Here is a 24809-nt window from a genome sequence, read left to right as displayed (position 1 = left end):
GGTTCCCTTGTCTTTTCCAGGTTAAGATACGCTGTGTGGAAACGATGCTGCTCAAGTTAGCGCTGGCCCCATTTCCAGCTGGGGGGTAACGGGGGAGCACGGGCGCCCAGACCGTGTCTCCCTGTCATCCCAGGAGTTCACCTTAGCTTCTGGCCCCGTGTTTTGCAGCCACGGGGATGTTCACCTGGATTGCCTGGGCAGCATCCAGGACAAAATCACGGTGTGTGCCACCGATGACTCCTACCAGAAAGCACGACAGAGCATGGCACAAGCTGAGGAGGAGACACGGAGCCGTGGTGCCATCGTCATCAAGCCTGGAGGCCGCTACCTGGGTGAGGATGAGGCCTGCGACTCCGCCTGTTGGGGGGCTCAAGCCTGCTGGGCAGCTGTGGTGGGGAGCAGGAGGGACTGAGGGCTTGTCCTGGCCAGGAGTGGGAATGATGGGTTGACAGAGGTGCGGCCCCAAGCAAGGGGAGCCATCTCTCATTGTCAGGTCAGAAAAGGTCCTGTCGTACTGGCCGAGTCTGTTGGGGGCTGTGGCATCTGCTGATTCCCCAGTTTGAATATGAGCCCCAAGAACTCCAGGAATTCCGAATCCACGAGCCCTTCTCTCAGGTTCTGACCTCGGGAACCCCTCCCCATCAGGGAGATAGACGCGCTCCTCGATGGCAAGGCTGGGGTCTGTCCTCCTTCAGCTGCCACCCCTGCCCTCACCCGCCTGGCCGGCTCTTCCCCAGGCCTGACACGGCCAGCGGCAAGGTGCCGATTGTGAGATGTGCCCTGTGGCAAATAGTCTGCTGCTGGGTTGGGGCCAGCAAGGGCCTGTCAGGTCACAACTGGGAAGGAAATGTGTTGATTTCCTGCTGGACGAGAAGGCTCTGGCAGCTCATCATCTGCTTGGAAACGGTTTTGGTGAAGTTGAGACACCAGCAGCATGAAAAGTGTTTACTTTTAGGAAGCTCCATTCTTGCTTTAGTCTTCCCAGCACCTAGACCCAGACAGGTTCAAGAGTCATCAGGATTCAAGGCCAAGAGGAAGGGCGTTAGGCCCGAGAAAGGCACAAAATGGCTAACAGCAAACAGGACCTTAATGGCTTTTGGGGTTTTTTGTTTTTTAAGAAAAGGTGGGAGGATTTCAAAGGCCCCCAAAGGAGTATGTGATTTCACTGGCGTGGCAGTGGGGTTGGCTCTGAGCGAAACCCTAGGCAGGAGGAGTCCATGCTACCAGTGAACGCTGCATCCTGGTGGATGTGGCCGTGCATGCCGAGGGAACCCATGCCCTGGGCTGTGAGCTGCTGCTGGGGACAAAGCCGCCCGAGAGCAGCAGCCAGAATCCAGAAATGCTTCCCCTGCCTGCTCTCGCCTCAGCGTGCAAATGTGGACGTTCATATACATCTTAGTAAGTTTCTGGGTCCTTCAGCCAAAAACTTGGTCAAAAGTGTGGCTTGTCGTACCACTTTGGGGACGGCGAGAGTTCTTGGTTTCGGTTCTGGTGGCAGCACTTGTCTCCTGGCCTCTGAAAGCGTAGTCATGTATGTCCCACTGCGTCAGGCCTCTCCTCTACCCTGCGTCAGCCCACCAGCTGGGTCCTCTGGGAACAGAGTCTGGCCCTAAGGATTTTGACAGCACTCCTTCCCATATTAATTTGACAAATGAGATTTAAGGGATGAGAGCAAAACAAAAAGTTCTTGTGGAGAGCTTTCTGGCCCAAGGACGTGAGGCACACGCTGACCTCACTTGGCCGTGCACGTTCCTTCAGTGGCCGTGCTGCCGTCCAGGGTGGAGTTAACAAATTCTGAGCAGAGGCCCCTCCCTCAAGAGCGGTGCCGGAGTCTGTTTGCACTAGGGGGGTGGGGGATCGGGCCGCTGCCCCCCTCCCCCGGGACTCTGGGTCTGTCCAAGAAGCACTTGACGGGGCTGCAGCCTGGGGAGCTGCTCCTACCCCGGGGTCTCCAGAGAAGCTGCCCAAGCGGCCCCATACCTTTATCCACTCCTCCTTTATCATAAAAGAGAATGGCGGATCCTGTGGCTGGAGAGTGCTGTGATGTGTGGGCTCTGGGGGCGCCTGCCTCTGGCGGTTCAGGAACCCCACCCTTTTCATCAGCCGCCCTCTCCGTATAGCGGTCGGCCTGCCCTTGATGAAATCCATTAAAGCTCTGAACACACCTCTGTTTCCTGCAGCTCCCGCTTCTGACACTGGGGGCCCTGCAAGGGCCTGGCAGCTGTGTGTGGTCAGTAGATGGTGTGCTCAGCTCTCCAGGTCCCCACGGAGCAGGCCAGGCTGGATGGGGCTCCAGCCGCCTTCCCCTTGGGCTGCCGGCCGTCAGCAGGCGTCCACGCACTCGCTCAGAGTTCGGCATCAGCCCCAGGCAGAGGGACACAGAGGCCGTACCCCCTCACCCCCTTAAACCCCTAATGCTTTGGCTGTCGTTGCAGGCAAGAAGGTTCAGTTTCGGAAACCAGCCCCGGGGGCCACGGACGCCGTGCCCTCCCGGAAGCGGGCGACGCCAATCAACCTGGCGAGTGCCATCAAGAAGAGCAGTGTTGGTGGCATTAGTGGGGGCAGTGGGGTGTCTCAGAGGCCCTTCCGTGACCGAGTGCTGCACCTCCTGGCGCTGAGGCCCTATCGGAAGGCCGAGCTGTTGCTACGGCTGCAGAAGGACGGCCTGGCCCAGGCGGACAAGGATGCGCTGGACGGCCTCCTCCAGCAGGTTGGTGCTTGCCCGGGGCCAGGTGGAGGGTTCAGTCAACCTTGAGTGGCCTCGGCAGAGGGTCTGGACACAGGGGTGCTGGGAAGAGCCCTTCCTGGGATCTCTTCCAAGATTCGCAGCCTGCCTCAGAGCCTCGGCCTCCCGGGTTAGGACCGGCTTAAGGGTGTCACGGACACGTTGCTGGCCATGGTGCTTCTTGTCCAGTGGCTCCGAGGTTGGCTCGGAGGGAGGTCAGCATGCTCCTCCTTCACTGTCTGCTACCACACAGGCAGCGGGCACAGCACAGAGGATCCAACAAAGACTTCGCCGCCTGAGGCTTTTAGAATTTAAAGAAGCCTGGGTGACCGCATATGTGAGTTAACAAGAGCACAGGCTCCACGGTCAGCGGGCGTCCCTACCACACCAGCCGTGGCTCTGGGCAAGGGGATTCACGCGGAGACCCTCAGGCTTCCGTGTGTGGCTGCAGCTTGCCCGCAGCGCCTCTTGAGGGGTTGAACGTGATGTCAGCAGATGAAGCCTGCTATTAGGGCACAGCTCAGGCTTTGGGGCAGGAGGGGAGGGCCCGTCTCCCAAAGCCCCCGGAGGGAGTCTGAGGACCCCTGGGAAGGTGAACGGCTCGCTCTGGCTTCGCCACATCAGCCAGACCGCGCAGATGCCTCCTTGCTGTGAAGTGGGGATGGGCCACCGTGGAGCCCCGCTGTGAGGTCCACGTGGCTGGCATGACAGTCGCATCCCGCGGAGGAGGCGTGGCCGAGCCTCCAGGGATTCTGTCCGCCAGCTCACCTGCGTCCCACCTCAGACGCTCCTGGAAGCAGTGCAGAACTCACACGCTGTGACAGTTGGTAGCTGTGTCTGAGGATGAGCCACGGGCCCCTCGGCCCCACGCGGCCCCTCACGTCACCGGGACCCTGGCCTCAGGGGCTCTACTTGGCAGGAACCCCTGTGTGGCTGTGGCCTCTTGAGCCACTGTCCCCCACTCAGAGGCTGTGCAGGCGAGGACCAAGCTTTAAGGTTTCTCCCTCTGAGCTCACGAGTTGGCTCCTGGCCTATTAGAAGACAGATATGTAGCTTGGTGGCTCAGAAGTTTTCTTTGGCAGAGGGGCTTGCCAAAGCATCCAGAAAGCTCCAGAACAGGAATGATGTTCTTAGGGGGCTTGTTTCCTTGGGAAGTCACAGGTGTCGGCCTTATCCTTGGGAACTCAAGGGAAGCACAGTGGAGGCCCTTCCCCTGGGCTGGAGCTCAGAATGAGGCAGGGCTGGCAGATTGCCAGGTCTTCAGACGTGAGCCAGGACTGAAGACGCAGGTGGGACCTGTGCCCACCTGGACACGCCTGTAGTCCACACCGCTGCCCAGTCAGGCCGCCATTGGCCCCTACTGTGGTGTTCTTGGGAACGCCCATGCTCCCACCTTCCTCTCTTGCCCTGTTTGTGCCCAGAGTGAAGAAGAAGCACTTGAACCCCTCAAACCAGAACGTGAAACTTAACCGACCGTGCACACAGTTACACCTGAGATTTACCCTCTGAGCAGTCCTCCGATGCAGCAAGAATGCCAGCGGGCTCAGTTTTCCAAAGAGAAAGGGGATCTGTCGGTGCTGATGTCGTTGTGCCAGGGCTTCCTGCTGCTTTTTTAACCTCTGAGATGCTCTCATTGCTCCCAGGACCAGGGAGGTACCCTGCTGGGCTCTGGCTTCTTAGGTTGACTTGGAGTCAGCAGCCTCCCGTGGTGTCGGTGGCAGAGGGTGCTCCCCATGTCTACCGTGATTTCTTCTAAATGGCCCCGTCTGCCTTGTGCTTCTGTATTTACTACCCAGCTTGTTCTCCCTGGTGGTCGTGGGCAGTAGCAGGACCCCGTCAGCCTGAGGAAGGGGAAGGTCTCTGGGAACACTGTGGGCCGGGCCTTGCCCCGGCTGGTCATTTCCAGCCACCCCCAAGTGATCAGGGATTCCGATGCGCAACACGCACGAAACCACACTCCTCAGAGGAACCTTCCCTCTTCCTTCTGTGAAAACATCCAAAGCAAAGATTTAAAGCATCTGTCTCCGGTGCTGGCGGGGCCTCAGAGAAACCCACAGGCTCGTCCTCCATGGGTGGGAGTGTTGACGGGTGGGTGGCTCTTCTGGAGAGCATTTTAGCAAAACGCATCAAGAGCCATAAAAATGTTCAGAGCCTTTGACCCATTAATCCCACTTCTGGGAAGCCGGCCGAAGGAGAACGTCGCCAGCATGGAAAAGCCTGCACACAGCGGTGTCTGTTTATCTGCTAACAGAGAAACTGGAAATGGCGTCAGCATCCAACAAAGGAGAAACCTTTGAGTAAATCACAGTGCAGATGTTTGGTGGAATATTACTCAACCATTAAAAAATGTTCCCTGTGGAAACCGCTGTGACACAGAGTCCTCTCAGAAGAGCCCGTGAGGGTGAAAAACAGCCGTCGCGCCAGCTCCCTGCGGCCGTGCGCTAAAGGCCAGCGAGATAGTCCCCGAAGTACCCGCTTTGGGGTGGGGCCCGAACTCCTATAAGCATCCTCAGGGTCAACGTTTTGAGTCTGCCTTCACAGTCTTGGAGACCAGCTCAGCCTTTGTTACCCCGCCCGAGCAGGGCTGGCTGGTTGCCGGGAAGGTGGACTTAGCCTGGCCCCTGGAGGCCCCGGCTGCCCCAGCCTCCGCCACGTGTGTCCCGGGAGTGTGTATTCGAGAGCGGGCGTCGGTCTGTTCAGACTGCTGTTGAGAGAATAACATAAACTGGTGGCGTATAAACAACAGACGTTTGCTTCCCACAGTTCTGGAGGCTGGGAGGTCTAAGATCGAGGTGCCAGCAGATTGGGGGTTTGGTGAGGGCCCCCTTCCCAGTTCACAGAGTGGGTCTTCTCACTGCATCATCACGTGGCAGGAGTGGCGAGGGCCCTCTGGAGTCTCTTATAGGGGGCACTGCTCCCGTTCATGAGGGCTCTAAACCCTCATGACCTCACCACCTCCCAAAGGCCCCACCTCCTAACACCATCATTTTGGGTGTTAAGATTTAACCTGAATTTGGTGAAGATGAAACGTTCAGTCGGGAGGCTGGTGATGGGGTCCCGCGAGTATAGATGGCAGCACCACCCCTTTAGGAGCCAACCTGTCTTCCGGCAGCTGTAAGACACGTGTGTCAGGACCTGGTGTTCTGACCCCTTTGCATCCCAAGGCTTGCTGCCCCGGTAGGCAGGGGATTTGGCGGGGGGGGGGGGGGGGGGGTGGTTCTGCCCTCTTTCCCCTCCTGTGTGTCTGCCCCCACCTTCCATCAAATGCTTTCAGTAGCTCCTGCTTCCCCTGGGCTTCCCGCAAGGTGACTCTGGTCCTTCTTACAGGTGGCCAACGTGAATGCCAAGGATGGCACATGCACACTGAAGGACTGTGTGTATAAGGATGTGCAGAAGGACTGGCCTGGCTACTCGGAAGGGGACCAGCAGCTGCTGAAGCGGATGCTGGTCCGGTAATGCCGCCTCCCATCTCTGGGCCTGTCCCCACACCTTGGTTCTGGGGCAGATCTCCTCCTGAGGATGCTGGGGTGGCCTTGTGTGGTTCTGAAGGCCACAGGGCCCTTGAGCAGGATGGAAGGATCCATGGAGACTCTCTGGCAGTCTTTCCCCGCTGCCTGGGATGCCACGGTGCCCGGGCAGCCCACCGTGGCCCCTTGTCGGGGGAAAGGCCAGCCCCTGCTGGGTGGAGTGGAGGGCACAAGTCACTGTCCGGAACACCAGAATGCCCAGACAGAAGGATTCAGTCCACCCAGCTTATCCCAGTGCCTCCTTTCCTTTCCCATCAGGCTCCCTTCCCAAACCTGCACACCCCCACAGGCTTCTGCTGTAGGCCACTTCTTTCTTAAGAAGAACCTCTCGAGATCTTGAAGCAGAGAGAAACAAAGCAAAACAAAACTCCCCACAGACATGATTAAGTAGCATTAATTAAACACATTCCCTCTCAGATTAATTGGGACCTGAGGTCAGGAGTGGCCTTGGTGGCCCAGGGGAGGAGTGGTTAAGTAGGCCCCTGCCTGGCTCAGGCACGCAATTAATGATTTCCTTCTCAATTGATGCCTGACTTGGGAGCCGGGCTGTGAAGCGGCTTTCAGAGCAGGCTGATACACTAATTAGTCCTTAAGTGATTTCTCAGGGACTTGGAGTTATTTATGAGGTGTGTGTGTGTGTGTTTTGAAGTTCAGCTGTTTAAAGCACTAATTGTGTGTAGAAAGCAGAGCCGATTTGGGGCTGCTCTAGGTGAACCCGGAGTTTCTCGTCAGCCCTGCAGGGCACTCCTCCCCAAGCCAGTACCTGCTTCTAGGCCAGCCTAGGGTCATGGCTCCGGCTGTCCAGAGGTCTTGGGGAGACTGAGAGGAGAGGTTTTCAGCAGAAGCCCCCCCCCTGCCCCCCTCCCCTCTCTGGGGTCTGCTGTTGCCCCAGCTAAATATGTCTTGAGTTGACCACTGTTGAAATGGTCAAGTTTACCTACCCAAGTGCTTGGAGGTGGCAAGGGGCACACGAGGGACACTCACTGCAAGACTGTTCCTGTCCTCCCGTCCTTCAGAGCCTCTCACTAACTGGCTGCTGTTCTCAGACCCTGAGGGCATTGGCCACACTGAGCTCCCCAGAAGGGGAATGGCCAGGAGTGTGTGTGTGTGTGTGTGTGTGTGTGTGTGTGTGTGTGTGTGTGTGTGTGTAGGTGGGGTCAGTAGGAATCTCGGCTCTGGAGCTTTGTGCAGTTCCGGGCTCGTATTCCCTGTTCTGCTGAGTGAGCTGCCAGGACTCATGTAAACCCAAGGCACTTGGCTTTCGCCTGGGCCAGCATGGTGCTCTTCTCTCTGCATGGGCCAGCTTAGGGATCAGCCTCGCCAGGAAACACTCGACTTACCAGCAGCACCTACCGTCCTTGGAAGCTTGAACTGGTTGGTGTGCAGAAGTCAGGGTCAGCATCTTCGATGCCCGTGACCACGCTGAAGGTGACCCCAGCCACCTGTCTGCTCAGTTCTTTTTTAGGTTGTTCACGCCCCGAAGAAAACCCCATGCATAGCAGTTCTTGAAGCCATGGCCCCATGGCAGGAAGGAAAACTGGGCCTTGGGGTATTTCTGCTGGTGGGGAGTAGGGACGAGTGTCACCCCAGAAGCTGGGCCATCTCCTTTTCCTACAGCTTGTTCAAAATCCATACCTGAGTTAAGCACGCTTCTGCTTGCAGAGTCTACCTGGGCCCCTGAGGCTTTGCTCTACACGGACACCCACTTCCTGCATCCTTTCGATTCTTTCTCTGTGCTTCTATTCCCCATGTGTGTAGCTGCTGGGGCCCGTCCTGCCCCAGGTGTTCCCAGTGCAGGATGAGACTTCGGCAACGTTGCCTGGCCTTACACTCACTCCCCTCAACCCTGCCACCACCCGCACTTGTCCTGGCCTCGCTTCCCCGAGGGCAGGCATCTGGACCACACGCCAAACCACAGTCACCATCCCATCACATATGCTCTTTGTGGACTTGGTAACCTGCTTGGCTGCCCTGTCACTTCCTCTGCTCATTCGCGTTGTCCTTCACAACCCAAGCTTCCCCTGGTTGTCCCATGGCCTTTTGTCACTTTCAGCAGACCAGAGGTCCTGCCGGTTCCCCCACTCCTGTTCCCCTCTCACTCTCCTCTCCCTCTCCCTGTGCCAGCTCTCCCATTCCTGGGTCTGCGATTCTGCCCTGGTGCTGATGGGATACAGCTCCTGAGGAAAGGGCTTTGATTGGCCCCTCTGCCATAGCTCAGTCAGATTGGACTGGCAGTTGCCCAAGTCTGGGCCTTCAGATCCCGAGGACTTTTGCCTCCATGTTGAAGGCCTGGCCCACAAGGGTTGGAGGTTCCCACCCAGCCATTTACACGTCTGCGTGATCACGGCGTGGCCTGGCAGGTGCTCTGGGGCGAGTGTCTCTGCTCTCACAGCCTGAAGACTCCCTTCATCCTTCTTCCCACCCTGTGTGTGCTCCTCTCCGGCAACCTCCCTTTATATGAGGCAGGGGGCAGAGGGGGGGAGGGGAGTGGGGGTGTCAGAGGTACGGGGGGAGGGTTGTGCTCCATAAACTGTCCACTTCCGCATCTTCCCCATTGCACGTCGCTCTCTCTTTTCCGCTTCTCCCATCCCATCCCTTTTGCCAATTGTTTCTAGCTCCCACTGGTCTTTGGTCTGGTTTTTTGTAGCATCACATTCTCATTCCGTGGGAGTGATGTTTTTATTTTAAAATTTTTCATTGTTGAAATATGGCTGACATACGGTGTTACATTAGATTCAAGTCTACAGCATAATGCTATGACAGTTCTGTACATTTTTCAGTGCTCACCAGTAAGTGCAGTGTGGTCACCATCTGTAACCCTGTGAGACTGTTACAGTGTTACTGACTGTATTCCCCATGCCGTACTTTTTGTGCCTGTTCCGGTGACTTAATTATTTTATAACTGGAAGTTTGTATCTCTTAATCCCCTTCGCCTCTTTCTCCCCCCCCTCCATGCCCCTCCCCTCTGGCAACCACCAGTTTGTTCTCTGCATTTATGAGTCTGTTTCTCTTTTTATTTGTGTGTTCATTTAATTTATTTATTTATTTCATCTTATGTTTTAGATTCCACACATAAGTGAAATAATATGGTATTTGTCTAACTTATTTCACTTAGCATAATACCTTCTCGGTCCATCCACATTGTTGCAGACAGTGAGGCCCCATCCTTTTTTATGGCTGAGTAATATTCCGTTGTTTTTATATTCCACATCTTTTTTATCTGTTCGTCTATTCGCGGCCACTTAGGTTGCTTTCATATCTTGGCTATTGTAAATAATGCTTCAGTCAACTTAGGGGAGCTTGTATATTTTTGATTCGTTTGTTTGTTTCCTTTGTATAAGTACCCAGTAGTGCTATTGCTAATTGCCTGGTAGTTCTATTTTTAAATTTGGGGGGGGGGGACCTCCATACTGTTTTCCACAGTGGCTGTACCAGTTGGCATTACTCCCAACAGTGCAGGAGGGTTCCCTTTTCTCCCCATCCTCACCAGCACTCGTTTCTTGTCTTTTCGATACTAGCCGTTCCGACAGGTGTGAAGTGATATCTCATGGTTTTGATTTGCATTTCCCTGATGACTAGTGATGTTGAATATCTTTTCCTGTAGCTGTTGGCCATCTGTAGGTCTGTGGGAAAATATCTGTTCAGATTTTCTGCCCTTTTTAAAGTCAGATTATTTGTGGGGTGTTTTTTGGTTTTTTGGTTTTTTGTTTTGTTTTGTTTTTTTTTTTTTGGGTGTTGAGTTGTGCGAGTTCTTTATATGTTTTGGGTATTAATCCCCTAGCAGATGTATAATTTGCAAGTATCTTTTCCTGTTCAGTAGGTTGTCGTTTTGTTTTGTCGATGTTCCCTTGCCGTGCAAAAGCTTTTTACTTTGATGAAGTCCCAATTGTTTGTGCTTTTCTTCCCCCTGCCTGAGGAGATGCATCCAACAGATATGTTGCTAAACTCAGTGTACAAGAGATTACTGTCTGTGTTTTCTTTTTAGGAGTTTTATGGTTTCGGGTCTCACATTTAGGTCTTTAATCCATTTTGAGTTTTTTTTTTTTTTTAATTTTTTTTAATCTTTATTTATTTTTGAGAGACAGAGAGCATGAGCAGGGGAGGGGCACAGAGAGAGGGAGACACAGAATCCGAAGCAGGCTCCAGTCTCTGAGCGGTCAGCACAGAGCCCTATGCGGGGCTTGAACTCATGGAGTGCGAGATCATGACCTGAGCCGAAGTCGGATGCTTCACCGACTGAGCCACCCAGGCGCCCCTTGAGTTTATCTTTGTGTCTGGTGTAAGCAGGTGGTCTGGTTTCATCCTTCGGCGTATAGGTGTCCAGCTTTCCCAACCGCATTTATTGAAGAGGCTGTCTTTTCCCTGTTGGATATTCTTGCCTCCTTTGTCCTGGATGAATTGACCATATAAGCGTGAGTTTACTTATGGGCTCTCTATTCTGTTCCACTGATCTATGTGTCTATTTTTTGTGTGTGTGTGCTAGTATTATGCTGTTTTGGTTATTATAGCTTTGTATTGTGTCTTTTTTTTTAATTTTTTAAATGTTTATTTATTTTTGAGAGACATACAGGGTGTGAGTGGGGGAGAGGCAGAGAGAGAGACACAGAACCTGAAGCAGGCTCCAGGCTCTGAGCTGTCAGCACAGAGCCCGACGCGGGGCTCAGACCCGCGAGCTGTGGAATCATGACCTGAGCCGAAGTCGGACGTTCAACCGACTGAGCCACCCAGGCGCCCCTGTACTGTATCTTGGAACACGGGATTGATGCCTCCAGCTTTGTTCTTTCTCACAATTCAGTGGCATTAATTATATCCACAACATTGTACAACTACTACCTCTAGCTGCTTCCAGAACACGTCCCCAAAGATGGAACCCCACATTAGCAGATTCTCCCATCGCCCTCCCCCAGCCCCTGGTAACCACCGATCTGCTTTCTGTGTCTTTGGATTTGCCTGTTCTCTCTGGACGTTTCCCATAAGCGGGATCATACCCCGCGTGGCCTTGTCTGACTGGCTTCTTTTACTCTGTAACGTTTTTTAAGGTTCCTGTAGATTGTAACACGTGGCAGAGCCTTGTTCCTTTTTGTGGCTCAGTAATATTCTCTCGTGTGTGGTTATACACCACAGTTGTCTATTCATTCATCTGCTGCTGGACCCTCGGGTCATTTCTTTCTCTTGGTGATCGTGGGTAGCGCTCCTGTGAACATTTGTGTCAGAGGATGTGTGTGGACATAGAGTCTCAGTCCTCTCAGGTGAGGAAGGAGGGGTGGAGTTGAGGTTTTCGAAAAACTGCCAGACTTTTCTACACAACAGCTGCACCGTTTTACGTTCCCACCAGCAGTGCACAGAAAGGTTCCAGTTTCTTCACATCCTCACCAGTACTTGCTTCCCCCCCCCCCCCCGCCCATTTTCTGGTTTTTGTTCTGTTTGGTTTTTTGTTTTTAATTCTAGCCCTCTTATGGATATGAGGTAATATCTCATTGTGGTTTTGATTTGCATTTTTGTGACGACTAACGGTGTTGAGCGCTTTTTCACGTGCTTCTTGGCCATTTGTGTATCTTCTTTGGAGAAATGTCTATTCTCGTTTGGAGAATGACCAATGTCTATTCTCATTTGGAGAAATGTCTATTTGGAGTCCTTTGTCTTTCTGAGGATACTAAGGCTGGTGTTTCTGTTGTGGATTTAGAATTTTCATCTGCTTATAGAGTCTCTCTTCCCTTTCAAATGCATTTTCTTGTCTCTCACATTTGTTACCTGGAGGCCCGGGTGCAGGCCTTCAAGACTTTCCTCTGAGCGGCTTCACCTCCTCAGGAGGGCTGCTGAGGTTTCTCTGAAGCCCCACGGGCCCCTCCCTTTCCTCCTCTCCTGAGGCCACACGTCTGTCCATCTTGTTGTCCGGGTGTGGCTGGAGCCGCCTCCTGGCCTCCCAGAGAAGGCCTGGGCTCCTTCACTCCTCAGCATACTGTGGGATCTTTCCCCGCAGTGGGCCAGGATCCAGAGCAGAGAGCGCACAGCCCTGCAGGAGCCCGTTCTCTGCGGTCTCTGAGGCTCTGACCCCCAGGCCCGTGGGGTCCCGTGGCCTGGGACCCCGTTTTCTTGGCTCCTATAAGATAGTCAACACTTCTGCTTTTGCGTTAGACCATGCTGCTGTCTTTCCCCTCTTTCGTGCCTTTTTAACGGAGGCTGGAAAGAGTGCATGTGAATGCCTCCGGTTGCTTCCTTGTGGCCCGGACGGCAGACTGGCAGTACCCCTTGTGGCCACACGGACTGTTTTACCCTGGTGCGTGCTTGCGTGTTGCAGGCCCTTTTCCTGTGGCTCTCCTTGCATTTGGGGCCACCGTGGAGGGGACAGCAGCAGTGGTCTGTAATGTGGCCATCGGTCAAGGAGTTGTGCTCTGCTTGTCAGTGCTCAAGAGCAGTGCAGACGACATGGTCCCCGTGGCAGACATTTGCAGGGCACTCGGAGGGCCCGCGGCACCACGCACAGCACCGGGCTGGCGGCTGGGCTCCTGTGAGACTCGTAACCTCCGGGAATATGAGAGGCGGATTAGAGAGGGGCCTCAGGCCAGGGTCACTAGTAGGCCTTCTGTTTGCCCATTGAGTGTCAGAGTGTCTCTTGTTGGGTCCCTGGCTGCACTGTTATGCTCAGGTACCCCTCCTGTGGATCACTGGCTGCCCCTGTCGCCCTTGAGGAGGTATCGTAATGTGGCTCCCAGGAAGGTGAGTCCTGAATCCGGGAGGACTTCCTGTCATGCCAGGTCATCTCAGTCCCCTTCTGCATTTTCTAAAGTTTCTGCAGTAAGCAGCATTATTAGGACGAATGATTTTTTTTTTAATGTTTGTTTTTGAGAGAGAGAGACACACACACACACAGAATTTGAAGTAGGTTCCAGGCTCTGAGCTGTCAGCATAGAGCCCAACGCAGGGCTCGAACTCACAGATGGTGAGATCACGACCAGAGCCGAAGTCAGATGCTCAACTGCCTGAGCCACCCAGGCGCCCTGAATGATTGTTTTTAAAAGGAGGGGGCCGGTGCTCCAGTTTACCAGCTTCCACAGGGACGTGACACAGACCTTGAACATCCAGTCAATTTTACTTGGGTCCCTGGTCTCCACAGTAACGGGTGTCTAGATGAGGGGGTGTCCACTGACCCTTATGGGCGCAGCAGGACACTGAGCAGGGTGGTCCTCTGGGCTATGGATGAACCCAGGGTGGACATGCTCAGGCTGCTCTCCGCCTACCATGCCCTGATGTTCCCGGGTACTCAACCCCGTTCTGGTTCGCCAGGGCGGCTGGCCCCTCCCCAAATCACTGGGTGAGGGTGGGACAGCATGGTGTCCGTGGAAAGGCAGGTGGGCCTGGGTGTGCGGGGCCTTTCAGCTACCCCACTTCTCCTTCATAGGAAGCTGTGCCAGCCACAGAGTGCAGGTGGCCTCCCCGGAGACCCTGCTGCCTCCAGTCCTCCCAGGGAACATGGAAGCTCCGCCTCGCCCCCTCAGGTAGGAGTGGCAGGCATGGGTGTGACCGCAGGTGGTGGTGGCAGTGGTGAGGGGGGAGGGCGGGGTAGGAGCCAGGGGGCCAGGCCGGACCTCAGTGTTCGGGTAGCCTGTTGGGCCCTTGGCTCAGGGCCGGGTATGTTCTGCAGTGAGTGAGCAGCTGCCTGGCTTCCCCCAGTCTGGGGCCCCGGGCCCGGGCCCTTGGCGCAGTTCCCTCGAGTACTTGTGGGTGGATGGAGAGCAGGCACCGCGTTGCCCTGAGCCAGCAGGCATGGCAGGTGCGCTTGCTTCTCAAAGCTGTCGCGAACATTCTGTAAAATGGAGTGTGCTGGCTGCGGGCACAGGGCCCCTGTGAGTGGTGGCCGCTGCTGATTTAATCAGTAGTCAGCAAGGGCACTCACATGTCCCTACCCGCATGCTCTGGCCCGTGAGTCCCTTGTCCCAGGTCCCTTATTTATCTCCTTTCTCTCCTTTGCCTTGGAGGCTCCCAGCCCGTGTCCAAGGCTCTGAAGCCTGCTTGTGGCGAGGTCAGGTCTCTGCGTGCCCTGGCTTTGGGGCCAAAATAGAGGGCTGAGGGCCCCATTGCACTGCTTCCCCCTGATCGCGGGCCTGCTGTCCACCATCTTTCTGTCTAGCTGCTTCCCTGGGTCTGGGCTGTCTGTGGTCCGTCCCTGCCACACGCGCCTCAGCCTTCTCACTTGTGAAATGGGGATGAGGCCTGCACACGTAACAGGGTTGCCGTGGGGATCCAAGGAGTCCTGGGTCTAGGGGGGTGGATATCCCAGCCGGTGGGGCTGCCCTGTATCCTTCAGACTTGATTCTGTCACCATCCCCCTCATCTAGGGAAGATGCTGGAAGCAGCGACATTTCAGACCAGTCCCCAGAGGTGGCCTTTTTGAGTGCTTCAGCTGGCCAGTTCTGCTGATGCTGCCTTCTCTGCTGCTACTCAGGGTGGGCTGAGCCTGCCTCAGCAAGGGCCTGGCTGTTTCTGTGTGCCCCCTTGTGGCCAGAGTGGGCCTTGCAGGTGGGCACCGGGTTTCTTAGGGCCTCGCTGCTGAGCTCAGGGTCAGCCTGTTGCTCCCCAGCCACTTCTCAAGGGACACCAGTGGTTCCAGACACAGTCTCCCTTTTAAAATTGTTTCCCTTCCTTTGTAGAAACGACCACAGCCTCCTGATTTCATCGGTCCCCTGGCCAACAAGAAACTCAGGATATCACATTTCACCCAGAGAGCTCAGCCTGCCATCAATGGGAAGCTGAGTGCACCCCATGGCCGCGAGGCCCTATTGCCTACCCCAGGCCCGCTGGCTGGCACGGATGCCCACCTGCCCCCGCGGTTGGAGCCCCCGAGGGCCCATGACCCCTTGGCTGACGTCAGCAATGACCTGGGCCACAGCGGCCGGGACTGTGATCACGGAGAAGTGGCCACCCCGGCCCCGACTACGCGCCTCGGTTTGCCCCTGCTGACGGACTGTGCCCAGCCCAGCAGGCCCCATGGCGGCTCATCGCGCAGCAAATCCAAGAAGAAGTCCAAGAAGCACAAAGACAAGGAGAGGGCAGCTGAGGACAGGCACCAGGCCCGGTTGCCAGACCACTTACCCAGCCCCCTTGGAGCCCCACCAGATGCCCCGGGTAGGTACCAGGAGACAGGCCTGTGGTGGGAGACTGCAGGACGTTGTTGCCAGGAGCCTGAGCTCCCCACACCCGCCATTGCTCAGAGGGGGCTGTACCACCCCATGGGCCCCCATATTGGCACGCCCTGCACATTCAACCCCTTTGCACCCTGTGTTCTTGTACGAGGTCATGAGTGCCCCAGTGGTCTTGGCCTTGGAGGCTTCTGCAGTCCTGCTGTGTGCCAGGCTGGTGCTGGGTGCACAGAACCCGACCGAGCTGAGGCCCATGGAGGCAAACAACGCCCCCGGAGAGGAGCTAGTTCCAGGCGACAGCCCTGGCTGCAGGGAGGTCCCAGACACTGAAAGGGGAGCAGGGTGGGGCTGGGGTTCAGGGAAGGCAGTGGGGCGGCACGTGGGCCGCCGCAGGCCTTGTGTAGCCTGCTGACTAGTGAATATTTCAGCCTGTGGAGACTGGGTTTGGGAAGCTGTCCATAGAACAGCAGGCAGTAGGAGTCAGAGTGAGGTCATGTAGCAGGTGAGGAAGTCGAAGTCGAGAAAGCTGGGATCACAGCAGCAGGTACAAGGCTGGCTGGAGAGAGAGCAGGAGAGCCTTGGTGGGGCCCAGAGATACTGGGAAGGTGTATGGACAGGCCAGGCTTGGGGTGGGAGTGGGGGTCTTCACCCCCGGAGCTTGGGTCACCTTGAGTTCCCGGCCCTAGGCGCCCGAGCTGAGCACCCCACGTGGCTGTTAACAGAATCAGCATGATGTGGCCACAGAGATGCAGCTGCACCTGCCTCCTGCAGGCAGTCTCACGCTGTGTGACTTTCTGCCGCTCTCAGATTATGTGTCCAGAAAGGATCCGAGCAGGAGGCATTCCTGGGTCAAGGGTGGAGCTGCATTCTCCTTATTTTTAATGAGTTGTTCAACTGCTCTCTAGAAAGGCCTTTGCCGGCCCCTCCCTTGAGGTGAGGCCTAGGTCCCTTGAGCCTGTCCTGCCTGGGGAGATAAACCCTGAGCGGGCCCAGCCGGTCAGCACGACCTGTCCCAAACGGTGAACGCAAGACCCCATGTGCCCCTGGAAGGGCCCTGGGAAGGAGGAATACCATGGGGTGGGCCCCACACGTGAGGCTCAGGTGGCTTCAGGTCCTGCCCAGGACACAGCGGCCTAGGTAGCTTGTCCCCGGATTAAAGTGAGAAAGTGAGGTTTGGAATCGGGCAAACCAGGGAGTAAGATGGCCCGAGGGAAGGGATGAGGACAACTGAGGCACCGGGAGCTGTGCCTTAGGCTGGGTGACTGTCTTCATCTGCGTCTCGCAGGTGCCTCGAATGGTAACAAAACGGTTGGGCACAGAGGCCCCCCGTCCTGCTCCGAGGCTCCTTCTGGGATAGAGTATGTGCTCTGCCTGTGCAGGCAGCCGTACAAGCAGGAAACAGAAGCTGGTAGAAGGGACAATGGAGGGGGCAGCTGTGGGGGGTTCCCTGTAGGCCCGGGCCACATGGTGGGAATCAGCTCCGCTAGTGAAGGGGCGGGGTGGCTGAGTGAGGACGATGCACAGAGAATGCTCCGGTAGGAGTAGGGCCTCTAAGTTTTGCTCAGGCCGGCCCCCAGAGGTGTCTCAGGTGGTAGGTGAATCTGACCCTGAGCCTTGGTTTCTCCATTTGTTCTCTCACCTGAAGATCTCAGGAAGGCTAAATGAGGCAATGCTGACTGGGCCCACGCATGGCAGAACACTCTGGAAGGCGTACCTTATGCAAAGCGTGGGTCGTGGAAGCACGGACTAAACTTACATGTGTGTTCATCGGGCCACGGCCCCGAGGGAGGGGAGAGGTGTGCTCCATGGTGGGAATCATTCCCTGCAGCCCAGGGATTCCCAGGTGGGCTGCTTTCCAGTCAGAGGGACACACAGTGGGTACCGAGGATATACTGCACGGTGACAGATGTCTTCCGTGCTGAGAAAAAAGGCTGTCTGAAAGAAGCCTCCCCCCCCACCCCGGAAATCTGCTAGATGGTAGTTTTGGTCTACTCTGCCCCCAAGCGCCGCGGACAGTCCCGTGTCCTCCAGCTCCTCCTAGTGGACGGCCTGGGATGCGGGCAGGAACCAGGTGGCCATCTTTCTTCGCCCGGCAGGGCCAGAGACCTTGGACAAGGGCGTTGCTTGTTTTCAGAGTAGCGGTCTTTCACATGCAGTCAGCAGAGGTAGCAAGGTCTCTGGATCGGTCAAGCTCTGAACAGGTGGCCCATGCGTCGGCCCTGTCGTTCACGTGTCCTTTCTGCTGCTTGCCGGAAACGTGCACGCGGCACGCCAGGGCTCCCTGCACTTTACACGACTGTGGTGCAGGGACGCACACTTGGCTCGGCTGCGGCGCTTCTGGGTCCAGTGAGGCCCCCGAGGTGTCGCTTGCCCAGCCCTCACACTCCCTCCGCCCTTCCTGACCCCCCTTCTGCTATCCTTCCACGTCCTCCGGACAACAGAGCTTGGTGCGGGTCTCGGTGTGGACTCAGAAGGTACGCATTTGCTCTTCCTTCGTAGGTTTAAACGGGGCCTGCAACAGCTCGAGCGTCCCCACGTCAACCTCAGAGACCCCCGACTACTTGCTGTGAGTACTTCCCTGGTTGGCCCCCCTCTCCCCGCCCCACACTCTCCCCCGCAGCGCAAGTTAGCAGAGGTAGGGTCCGACTGCGTGTTGCTGTGTGGGAGTTCTAGGACCAGGCTCCCGCTCAAGCCAGGAAATCACCCACGAGGTGGGGGCTGGTGGGGGGCGGGGCGCGGGCGACCACGGGCACCCCAGCCTCTCTCCGCAGCAGCCCCCTGGGCCCTGCTGGCCCCTCTCTCCCTCTCCCCAGGAAATATGCCACCATTTCCTCCTCGGAGCAGCGCCAGAGCTACAAGAACGACTTTAACGCGGAGTACAGCGAGTACCGCGACCTGCACGCGCGCATTGAGCAGATCACACGGCGCTTCACGCAGCTGGACGCCCAGCTCCGACAGTTGTCCCAGGGCTCCGAGGAATACGAGGTGGACACCCCCCTCCCCCGCCACTGTCCACCGCACTCACAGACATACTCTGGGCTGGGGGCCCGGCCCACCCCGGGCGCTGCACACTTGCCCCCCGTGCTCTGCACCCGACCTGGTGAGACGGGCCTGTTTCTCATGGGTGCAGCCAAACCCGAGGCCTCCAGCCCTAGCCATGGCCCCCGAGCCTGGCCTCTACCCCTCCCAGGTGAGGAGGGCCACCGCGTCTGCCGGTGTTTCTCCCTGTCACGCCTGGCAGTCAGCTGCCCCTTGCTGCTGATGTGATTCAGGCCCATCCCCAGGGCTCGGCCGTGGAAGTCCGCGGGCTGTCAGGCCAAGTTTGGCCTCCTCTGCAATGGGGACGGTGGAGGCTGACTCCACAGGCGGGAGATGATCTGTGAGGGCAGGGGTGGCGTCTGGAGCAACTGAAACAGCCGGGCCCCGCACAGAGCGGTGGGTCGGATTACTGGGTCCCCCCTGCAAGAGCACCTGGGGTCCTCTCTGCGGCTCACAGCCCATCCGTGCTCTCAGAGCCACAGGGGGAGGGGCTGGAGGGTTCCTGTGGCCCCCTGCCGGTTTTAGGACTCCCTCGCCCTCTGATCAAAGGCGTGCAGGCTCCGCGAGCTGACCGTGTTGGAGCTCACCGGTGGGGGGTGGGGGGGGCTCTACCCTTGGTCAGCAGCCCTGGGACTCCAGCCTCCCCTCATGCCACCTTTCGGAGCTAGTTATCTGATTGATCGGGTGTTGAGGTCCGTCTCCCCTCGTGGGAGCCACCTTGGTTTCCAGACGAAACCAGCTCGTAATTGGAGGCACGATCGGGGTTCTGAGGGTCTGGGGTACATGAGTCCCTGGGGTCTCTCTCTTCCCTCCTGCAGCCCCCACATGGACATCCCCCAGTAGCTCCCTGTACCCTCGGATGGTTGGCCTTGAACAGAGGACAGGCCAACTGGGTGTGAGGGAAGGAGGCCACCCAGCCTGCTCTTTGCCTCCTCCCTCCCACGGTTCTGACCGGCCCCTCCCGCTGTGCTGCCCATCGTGCTGGTCCCTGAGGCTGGGCCCCTCTCTCCCCTGGCCCAACATCCTCCCCCCACCTCCTGCCTTGTTCATCTCCCCTCCCCACCCCTCCGCCTGCCTCTCTTTACTTTGGTCAGCTTCCCTCACGCCATGCTGAGGCTATTGTCTCAAGGCAGGTGGTGACTGTGCAGGTCACAGGTTATCAGGGAGAAGGGGTCACTCAGTTGGGGTTTCCTGCAGCCAGGGTCATTGTTCGCTTTCTTTTGTTTTCCAGACTACTCGCGGGCAGATTTTGCAGGAATATCGAAAAATCAAAAAGGTAAGTATCTACCCTTTGTGGGCTTGGGGAGGGGGGTCAGACGAAGCTGGCTTAAGGTGAGCAGCACTAGAGTCCGGGAGAGGACGGAAGGGGGATGGGCCTTGGCTAGGCTGGAGTCTTGGGTCCTCAGGGCAGTCCCTGCCCCCATTGACAGCTAAGAAGCTCAGCCCGTCCCTCCCTGGGCACCCCAGCACCCTCCAGCTCTCCCACTGCTTCGTGGGTGCAGCCCCCAGGCTCTTTCCGGCTCCCTCCAAGGTCAAGGGAGGAGCCGAAGCTTCCCGCCCCCAGCTGCTAGTCTGGCAGGAATGCCTAGTCAGGGCTCTGTCGGTTCTTGCTCCTCAAGGCCACGAGCTGTGGGTTCACCACGTGTGTGCCCCCGTGTGCCAGGGTGTTTCTCTGCCAGCCAGGTCCCAGCCCAGGAAGGAGACTTTGTGACAGTCTTGCCTCTGACCCTCATCCTGGCAGTGACCGTGTCTCCCAGGATGGGACTCGGGGGCGGGGGGGACACCGGCCCAGGGCTCTGGCCCAAGGCGGAGCAAGGGTCCCTGTCATTGCTCGGTGGGCACTGGCCTGCAAGTAGGGGGAGTGGGAGCCCGAGGCGACCGGCAGGCCGGCCTGCTTCACACAGGGCACGCTCTGGGGTGGCGGCCGCAGGATGTGGCTCAGCCCTGCCGCTGCTCTCTTGCAGACCAACACCAACTACAGCCAGGAGAAGCACCGCTGCGAGTACCTGCACAGCAAGCTGGCCCACATCAAGAGGCTCATCGCCGAGTACGACCAGCGACAGCTGCAGGCCTGGCCCTAGCCCGAGGCCACGGGGCTGGTGGTCCAGGCCGGCTCCCCACGCCGGGCCAACCCTCCTGGATGGTGGGGGAGCTGGGGGCGGGGGGGGGGGGGGGAGTTCCAGAGCGGAAAAAAAGAGATTTATTTAAACAAATAAACACGAGGAAGACACATTCATCTGAGCCAGCAACGCCGGCTTTCGGGGGAGCCCCTGCAGACCCGGTGCCCACAGGTCACAGATCCAGGGGCGGGGGCCGGCGTCTCATCCCACTCCCCCGGCCCCCCCCCCCCACCTCCTGAGGAGCCCCCACCTCTTCTCCGGCCCACAGCCCAAGGGGCTTGAGCTTCCCCCTCCCCGAAAGACTCCGAGGCCAGCCTGCCTGCCTTTTCTAGTTTTATACAAAGACAGCCACTTTTAGCTACTGCTTATGAGACTTCAGTCTATTTTTGTATGAGAGAGAAAGCATCTTTTCTAAACCTGTGCCTCCCCTCCTTGGACACCAGGGTCTAGATGCCGCCCTGTGTCCTTTCTGCAGTATTACAGATGCCATCTGAAAGTCTTGCTCCTGAGGGCTGAGGAGAGAACCAAGGAGGGGGCGGTGGGCAGGGGCGGGGGTGCAGCTGATGCCCACGTTTGGCTGTGCTCCCGCCCCGGGCCCTCCCTACAGCCCCGGGCCTCTCCCGGCCCAGGCCGGGACGGGGTCTCTGCTCTAAGGGGGGTAGAGGCCCGCCCAGGTCTATTTCGAGAACTCCAGCTGGCCCCAGAGCAGCTGCGGAGAGCCGGAGGGGCAGAGCGGCTCTCGGCCCACCAGGCCTGCCCTGCTATTTCAGGCCCTCAGCTGTAGGGGGTCACTGGGGGTTTTCTGTGCTACGAGCTCACACTGCAACAACAGTGTCGGATTTTCTTTTATTGCGTTCTCCATTTCCCCCTTTGCTTTTCTTTTCTTTTCTTTTCGCGCTGAGACCGTGTGGTCTCCATGCTGTTGACCTCACTCCATCCCTCAGTCCACCTGTGGGTCTTGGGGTCATCTTAGCAGAGTCACCGCAGGGTTTACACTCAGGGAGGGGCTGGGGGGGGGTTGATGGGGTCAGGGGACCCCCTGAGAGTGAGCTCAGAAAACGTGCCCCGTCCGCCCACTCTGGGCGGGGGGGCGTGGGATCCATGGACACCATCATTGCTGCTTAGTAGCTGTGCCTAGTCTAGTGTCCCCCAGTGTTGGGGGACCACATGTATGTGTGTGTGCGTGTGTGTGAGGGCCCCGCCGGGGTGCAGTGGGGACGGAGGCGTGTGTTCACATTCAGGGCCGCATTCAGCGAAGCCACAACCAGGGAAGGCAGACGGAGAGGCTGCAACCTGGAGCCTGGGGTCATGCGCTGGGTGGGTGGGGGGTGCTGTCGCCAACAGTAGTGAGGCAGGGAGAGCAGAAATGCTCACGCAGAAAAATGTCTATTTTTCCAAGCCATGGGGACGTCTCCTAACGGTTTCCCAAAGAGCAGGCGCCCTCACGGCGGCACCGGCAGTGTGCCTGCCCCACCCAAGGCTCCTTTCTTGGGACCCCTGGGATGCCCCGAGCACCGAGGGAACTGACCCCTCGTGTTTCAATGGTTGTTTTGTTTTTTTCATTTGGGATGGAGTGGGATAAGGGTTGAGCAGACTCCAGGGACCCTCCCCCCCCCCCCCCGAGTTCTGCAGACAGCCGCGTTGTACGCGTAGACTGTCCTCAGACGGACGCGCGGACCCGGGTGAAAAGGGATTATTTAAGGAGGCTGCAGCCCGCGGGGCTGACCCGGCCCTCTGCCCTGGGAACCGGTTCAAGGGACTCTCAGTTGAATTTCCTTTTTGTTGTTGGCTTTTTGTTGTTTTTTGTTGTTGTTGTTTTTCTCCTTTTAAGGAATTATGAAGCTAAAAAAAAGTTTTGTGCTTTGGGGGTTGATGGACAAAAGTTCTGGCTGATTAAATATGGTCTAACTTATTGATACTGTGTTTTGCACCCCCTTTTTAATATTGTACTGTGGAGAAAAACTATTTTGAGCCATGGAGTTGGTGTTTACAAGAACTTTTCACTTTTGCCAAAATGTTACGATTGAAAGGCATCCGCGTCTTCAGTTTCCTAATATTTTCTTAAAAGATCTAGTGTCCTTTTTGTACACTAAACAGGTGAATGCTGATTTTTTTTCAACCTACAATAAATTTCACTGAACCGAACCTAGCAGCCCGGAGTGCCTGGGTGCGTTTGTGTCTGTCACAGCCAGGGGCCTCCTGGGCCCCTGTGGGGGAGGGCTGGGGTCAGGACTAGACTTGGCCGGCCCCGGAGTAGCCATGGTGATGGGCACACGTGGGGGTGAGGCCGGCAGGTGGAGGCTGACCCAGGCGAGGTGATGGGCCCTGCAGGTGCCAAGGCACGAGGCCAGACCACTTGGTCACAGGCAGGAGAGGAATGGACACTGGGGATGTGGGGGCAGCGGGGAGCCAGGGTGGGTGTGTGAGCAGGACCGTGTCCCCGGGTGTGGACAGGGTAGACCGGGCCCAGCAGAGGCCTCCCGAAGTGCCAGAGCCCCCAGGAGCAGGGAACGCGTGGGGCCAGGGGAGCACCCGTGTTTGGGGAAATGATGAAAACGGCGGTGACGGCACTATTTTATTGTTTCTCCCAACTAGGCCGGCTCGCTGGGGCCGCCCCTGTGCCCATGATGGGGATGGGGACGCTGAGGCCCAGTGGAATCCCACAGGCCCGGGATGCCAGCAGGGATGTCTGTCCTTGTCCCATGTTCCAGGTGAGGAGCTGAAGGCAAGGCAGGGGTCAGGGTCCTGTTCTTGAAGGACGTGGTGCGGGTGGGTGTTTATCTTAGGAAGGAAAAATAGATAAAGAGTAAGACTGGGATTAAAGGGGTCCAGGGGTCAGGGGCTGTGGGCCTTAGCCTCTGGGACAGCCCTGCTGCCCAGCAGCCTTGGTCCGAGTTCTAAGGTGGCCTGGGAATCCAAGGGGCGCAGGAGACAAGGTCAAGCAGGCCCTGTGGGGCAGAGTGTACCCTGCTCCCCGGGCGGCCTGCCCGTACCGTTCTTCTCGGGGACAACATCTCTCTCCCCCACGGTCCGGAGTCCAGGGCCAGCGTCTGCCTCCTTCAACCCCGTCACGCCTCAGCTTCGCCTTGCCCACCCGACTCCCTAGGCCCTCCACCAGACTCCCCTGCAGCCCCCGTGCCTCCCAGGGTGGCCGTCACCCCCGGCACCTCAGCGGCAGGCAGTCCCGTGACCATCCTTCCCGCGCCAAGGACGTCACAAGTCCAGCCCCCCAGCCCCAGAAGGGTCTTCCCAAGCTCACAATCTGTACCATGGCCGAGGGGCTAGGGGCCGCCCACCATTCCGGCCACTTGTTGGACGACATCCCCAGGTGTCATCTTGCCGGCACTCCGATCCCACAGTCCCTCCTGTGCGCCAGGCTCCACCTGGGCACTGGCACTCGGTGGCTGAGACAGCCCTGCCCCTGCCCTCGAGAGCCCCACTGGGGTCCCCAGGTGGTCCCTGCGATCACTGTGCGGTGCCCACTTGTCTGCCAGGATTAGAAGCAGCCCGAGGCCACGTCCCGCCCAGCCCCCCACCCAGCCACCCCACTGCCCTTCCGGGGAGCCTGTCTGGGTCAGCTCTGCCCCCACCATCTTCCTGCAGGCTGCCCAGTGAGTGCTAGGGCTCCCCAGGCCTGGGGCTGGGGACCTCTCTGGTCTCTGCACTCATTCCCAGGTCACTTGTCACGTGGAGGCACAAGCTCCCTCCAGTCTACTGGATTTCAATTCTTGGAGCTGGCACCAGACCCCACAGGTGAAGGGCTCAGTCCCACACAAGACCGCCCCGACTTCAGACACCTGCCACAAGTCTCGGGCCACCCAAACTTCTGACCCACTGGCTATACATCAGGGGTTCCCTCGGCTCCCCCCCTTGGTTTGCCAGAATGGCTCACAGTGCTCAGGAAAACACTCCCAACAGCCGGAGGAGGTAGATGGTGAAGGCAGGGAGCGAAGAATGGCACTGGGCTTCCATGCCTTCTCCAGATGGGCCACCGCCCATCATGTGGGCAGCACCGTCATGTGCTTCCCGAGCCCTCCTTGTTGGGTTTTTGCAGAGGCTCCGTTATGTACATATGAAATCACTGGCCGTTGGTGACTGGACTCAATCTCCAGCCAGGAACTGGGGACGAAACGCAAATATTATACAATACTCCCTCCCTCCAGCCTCGAGGGTCTGCCCTTGTCCCCAGACCGCTTCTCTTCCCTCCCACCCGGCCACCTTTCCGTCTGCCCCCGATCCCACCCCCCCAAGGTTTTTGCCT

At 57.6% G+C, this 24809-nt stretch overlaps 1 protein-coding gene across 1 annotated transcript in view; it reads left to right on the top strand.

Moving 5' to 3' along the window:
* The window catches only part of ELL (elongation factor for RNA polymerase II), a 75237-nt gene extending 54651 nt beyond the window's left edge, over positions 1-20586 (top strand). The window contains exons 4-12 of the mRNA XM_003982080.6: positions 169-332; positions 2436-2710; positions 6053-6177; positions 13652-13748; positions 14901-15375; positions 17889-17955; positions 18203-18374; positions 19660-19704; positions 20393-20586. Of these exons, the coding sequence (XP_003982129.1) occupies positions 169-332; positions 2436-2710; positions 6053-6177; positions 13652-13748; positions 14901-15375; positions 17889-17955; positions 18203-18374; positions 19660-19704; positions 20393-20509 (1537 nt within the window). The 3' untranslated portion in view covers positions 20510-20586. The remainder of the gene's footprint in view (positions 1-168; positions 333-2435; positions 2711-6052; positions 6178-13651; positions 13749-14900; positions 15376-17888; positions 17956-18202; positions 18375-19659; positions 19705-20392) is intronic.
* Positions 20587-24809: the final 4223 nt, after the last annotated feature.

This window comes from Felis catus, chromosome A2, assembly GCF_018350175.1.
Source record: "Felis catus isolate Fca126 chromosome A2, F.catus_Fca126_mat1.0, whole genome shotgun sequence".
Lineage (NCBI taxonomy): Eukaryota > Metazoa > Chordata > Mammalia > Carnivora > Felidae > Felis > Felis catus.
Note: the sequence above shows the minus strand (reverse complement) of the source record. Positions and strands in the feature narration are given on the sequence as shown.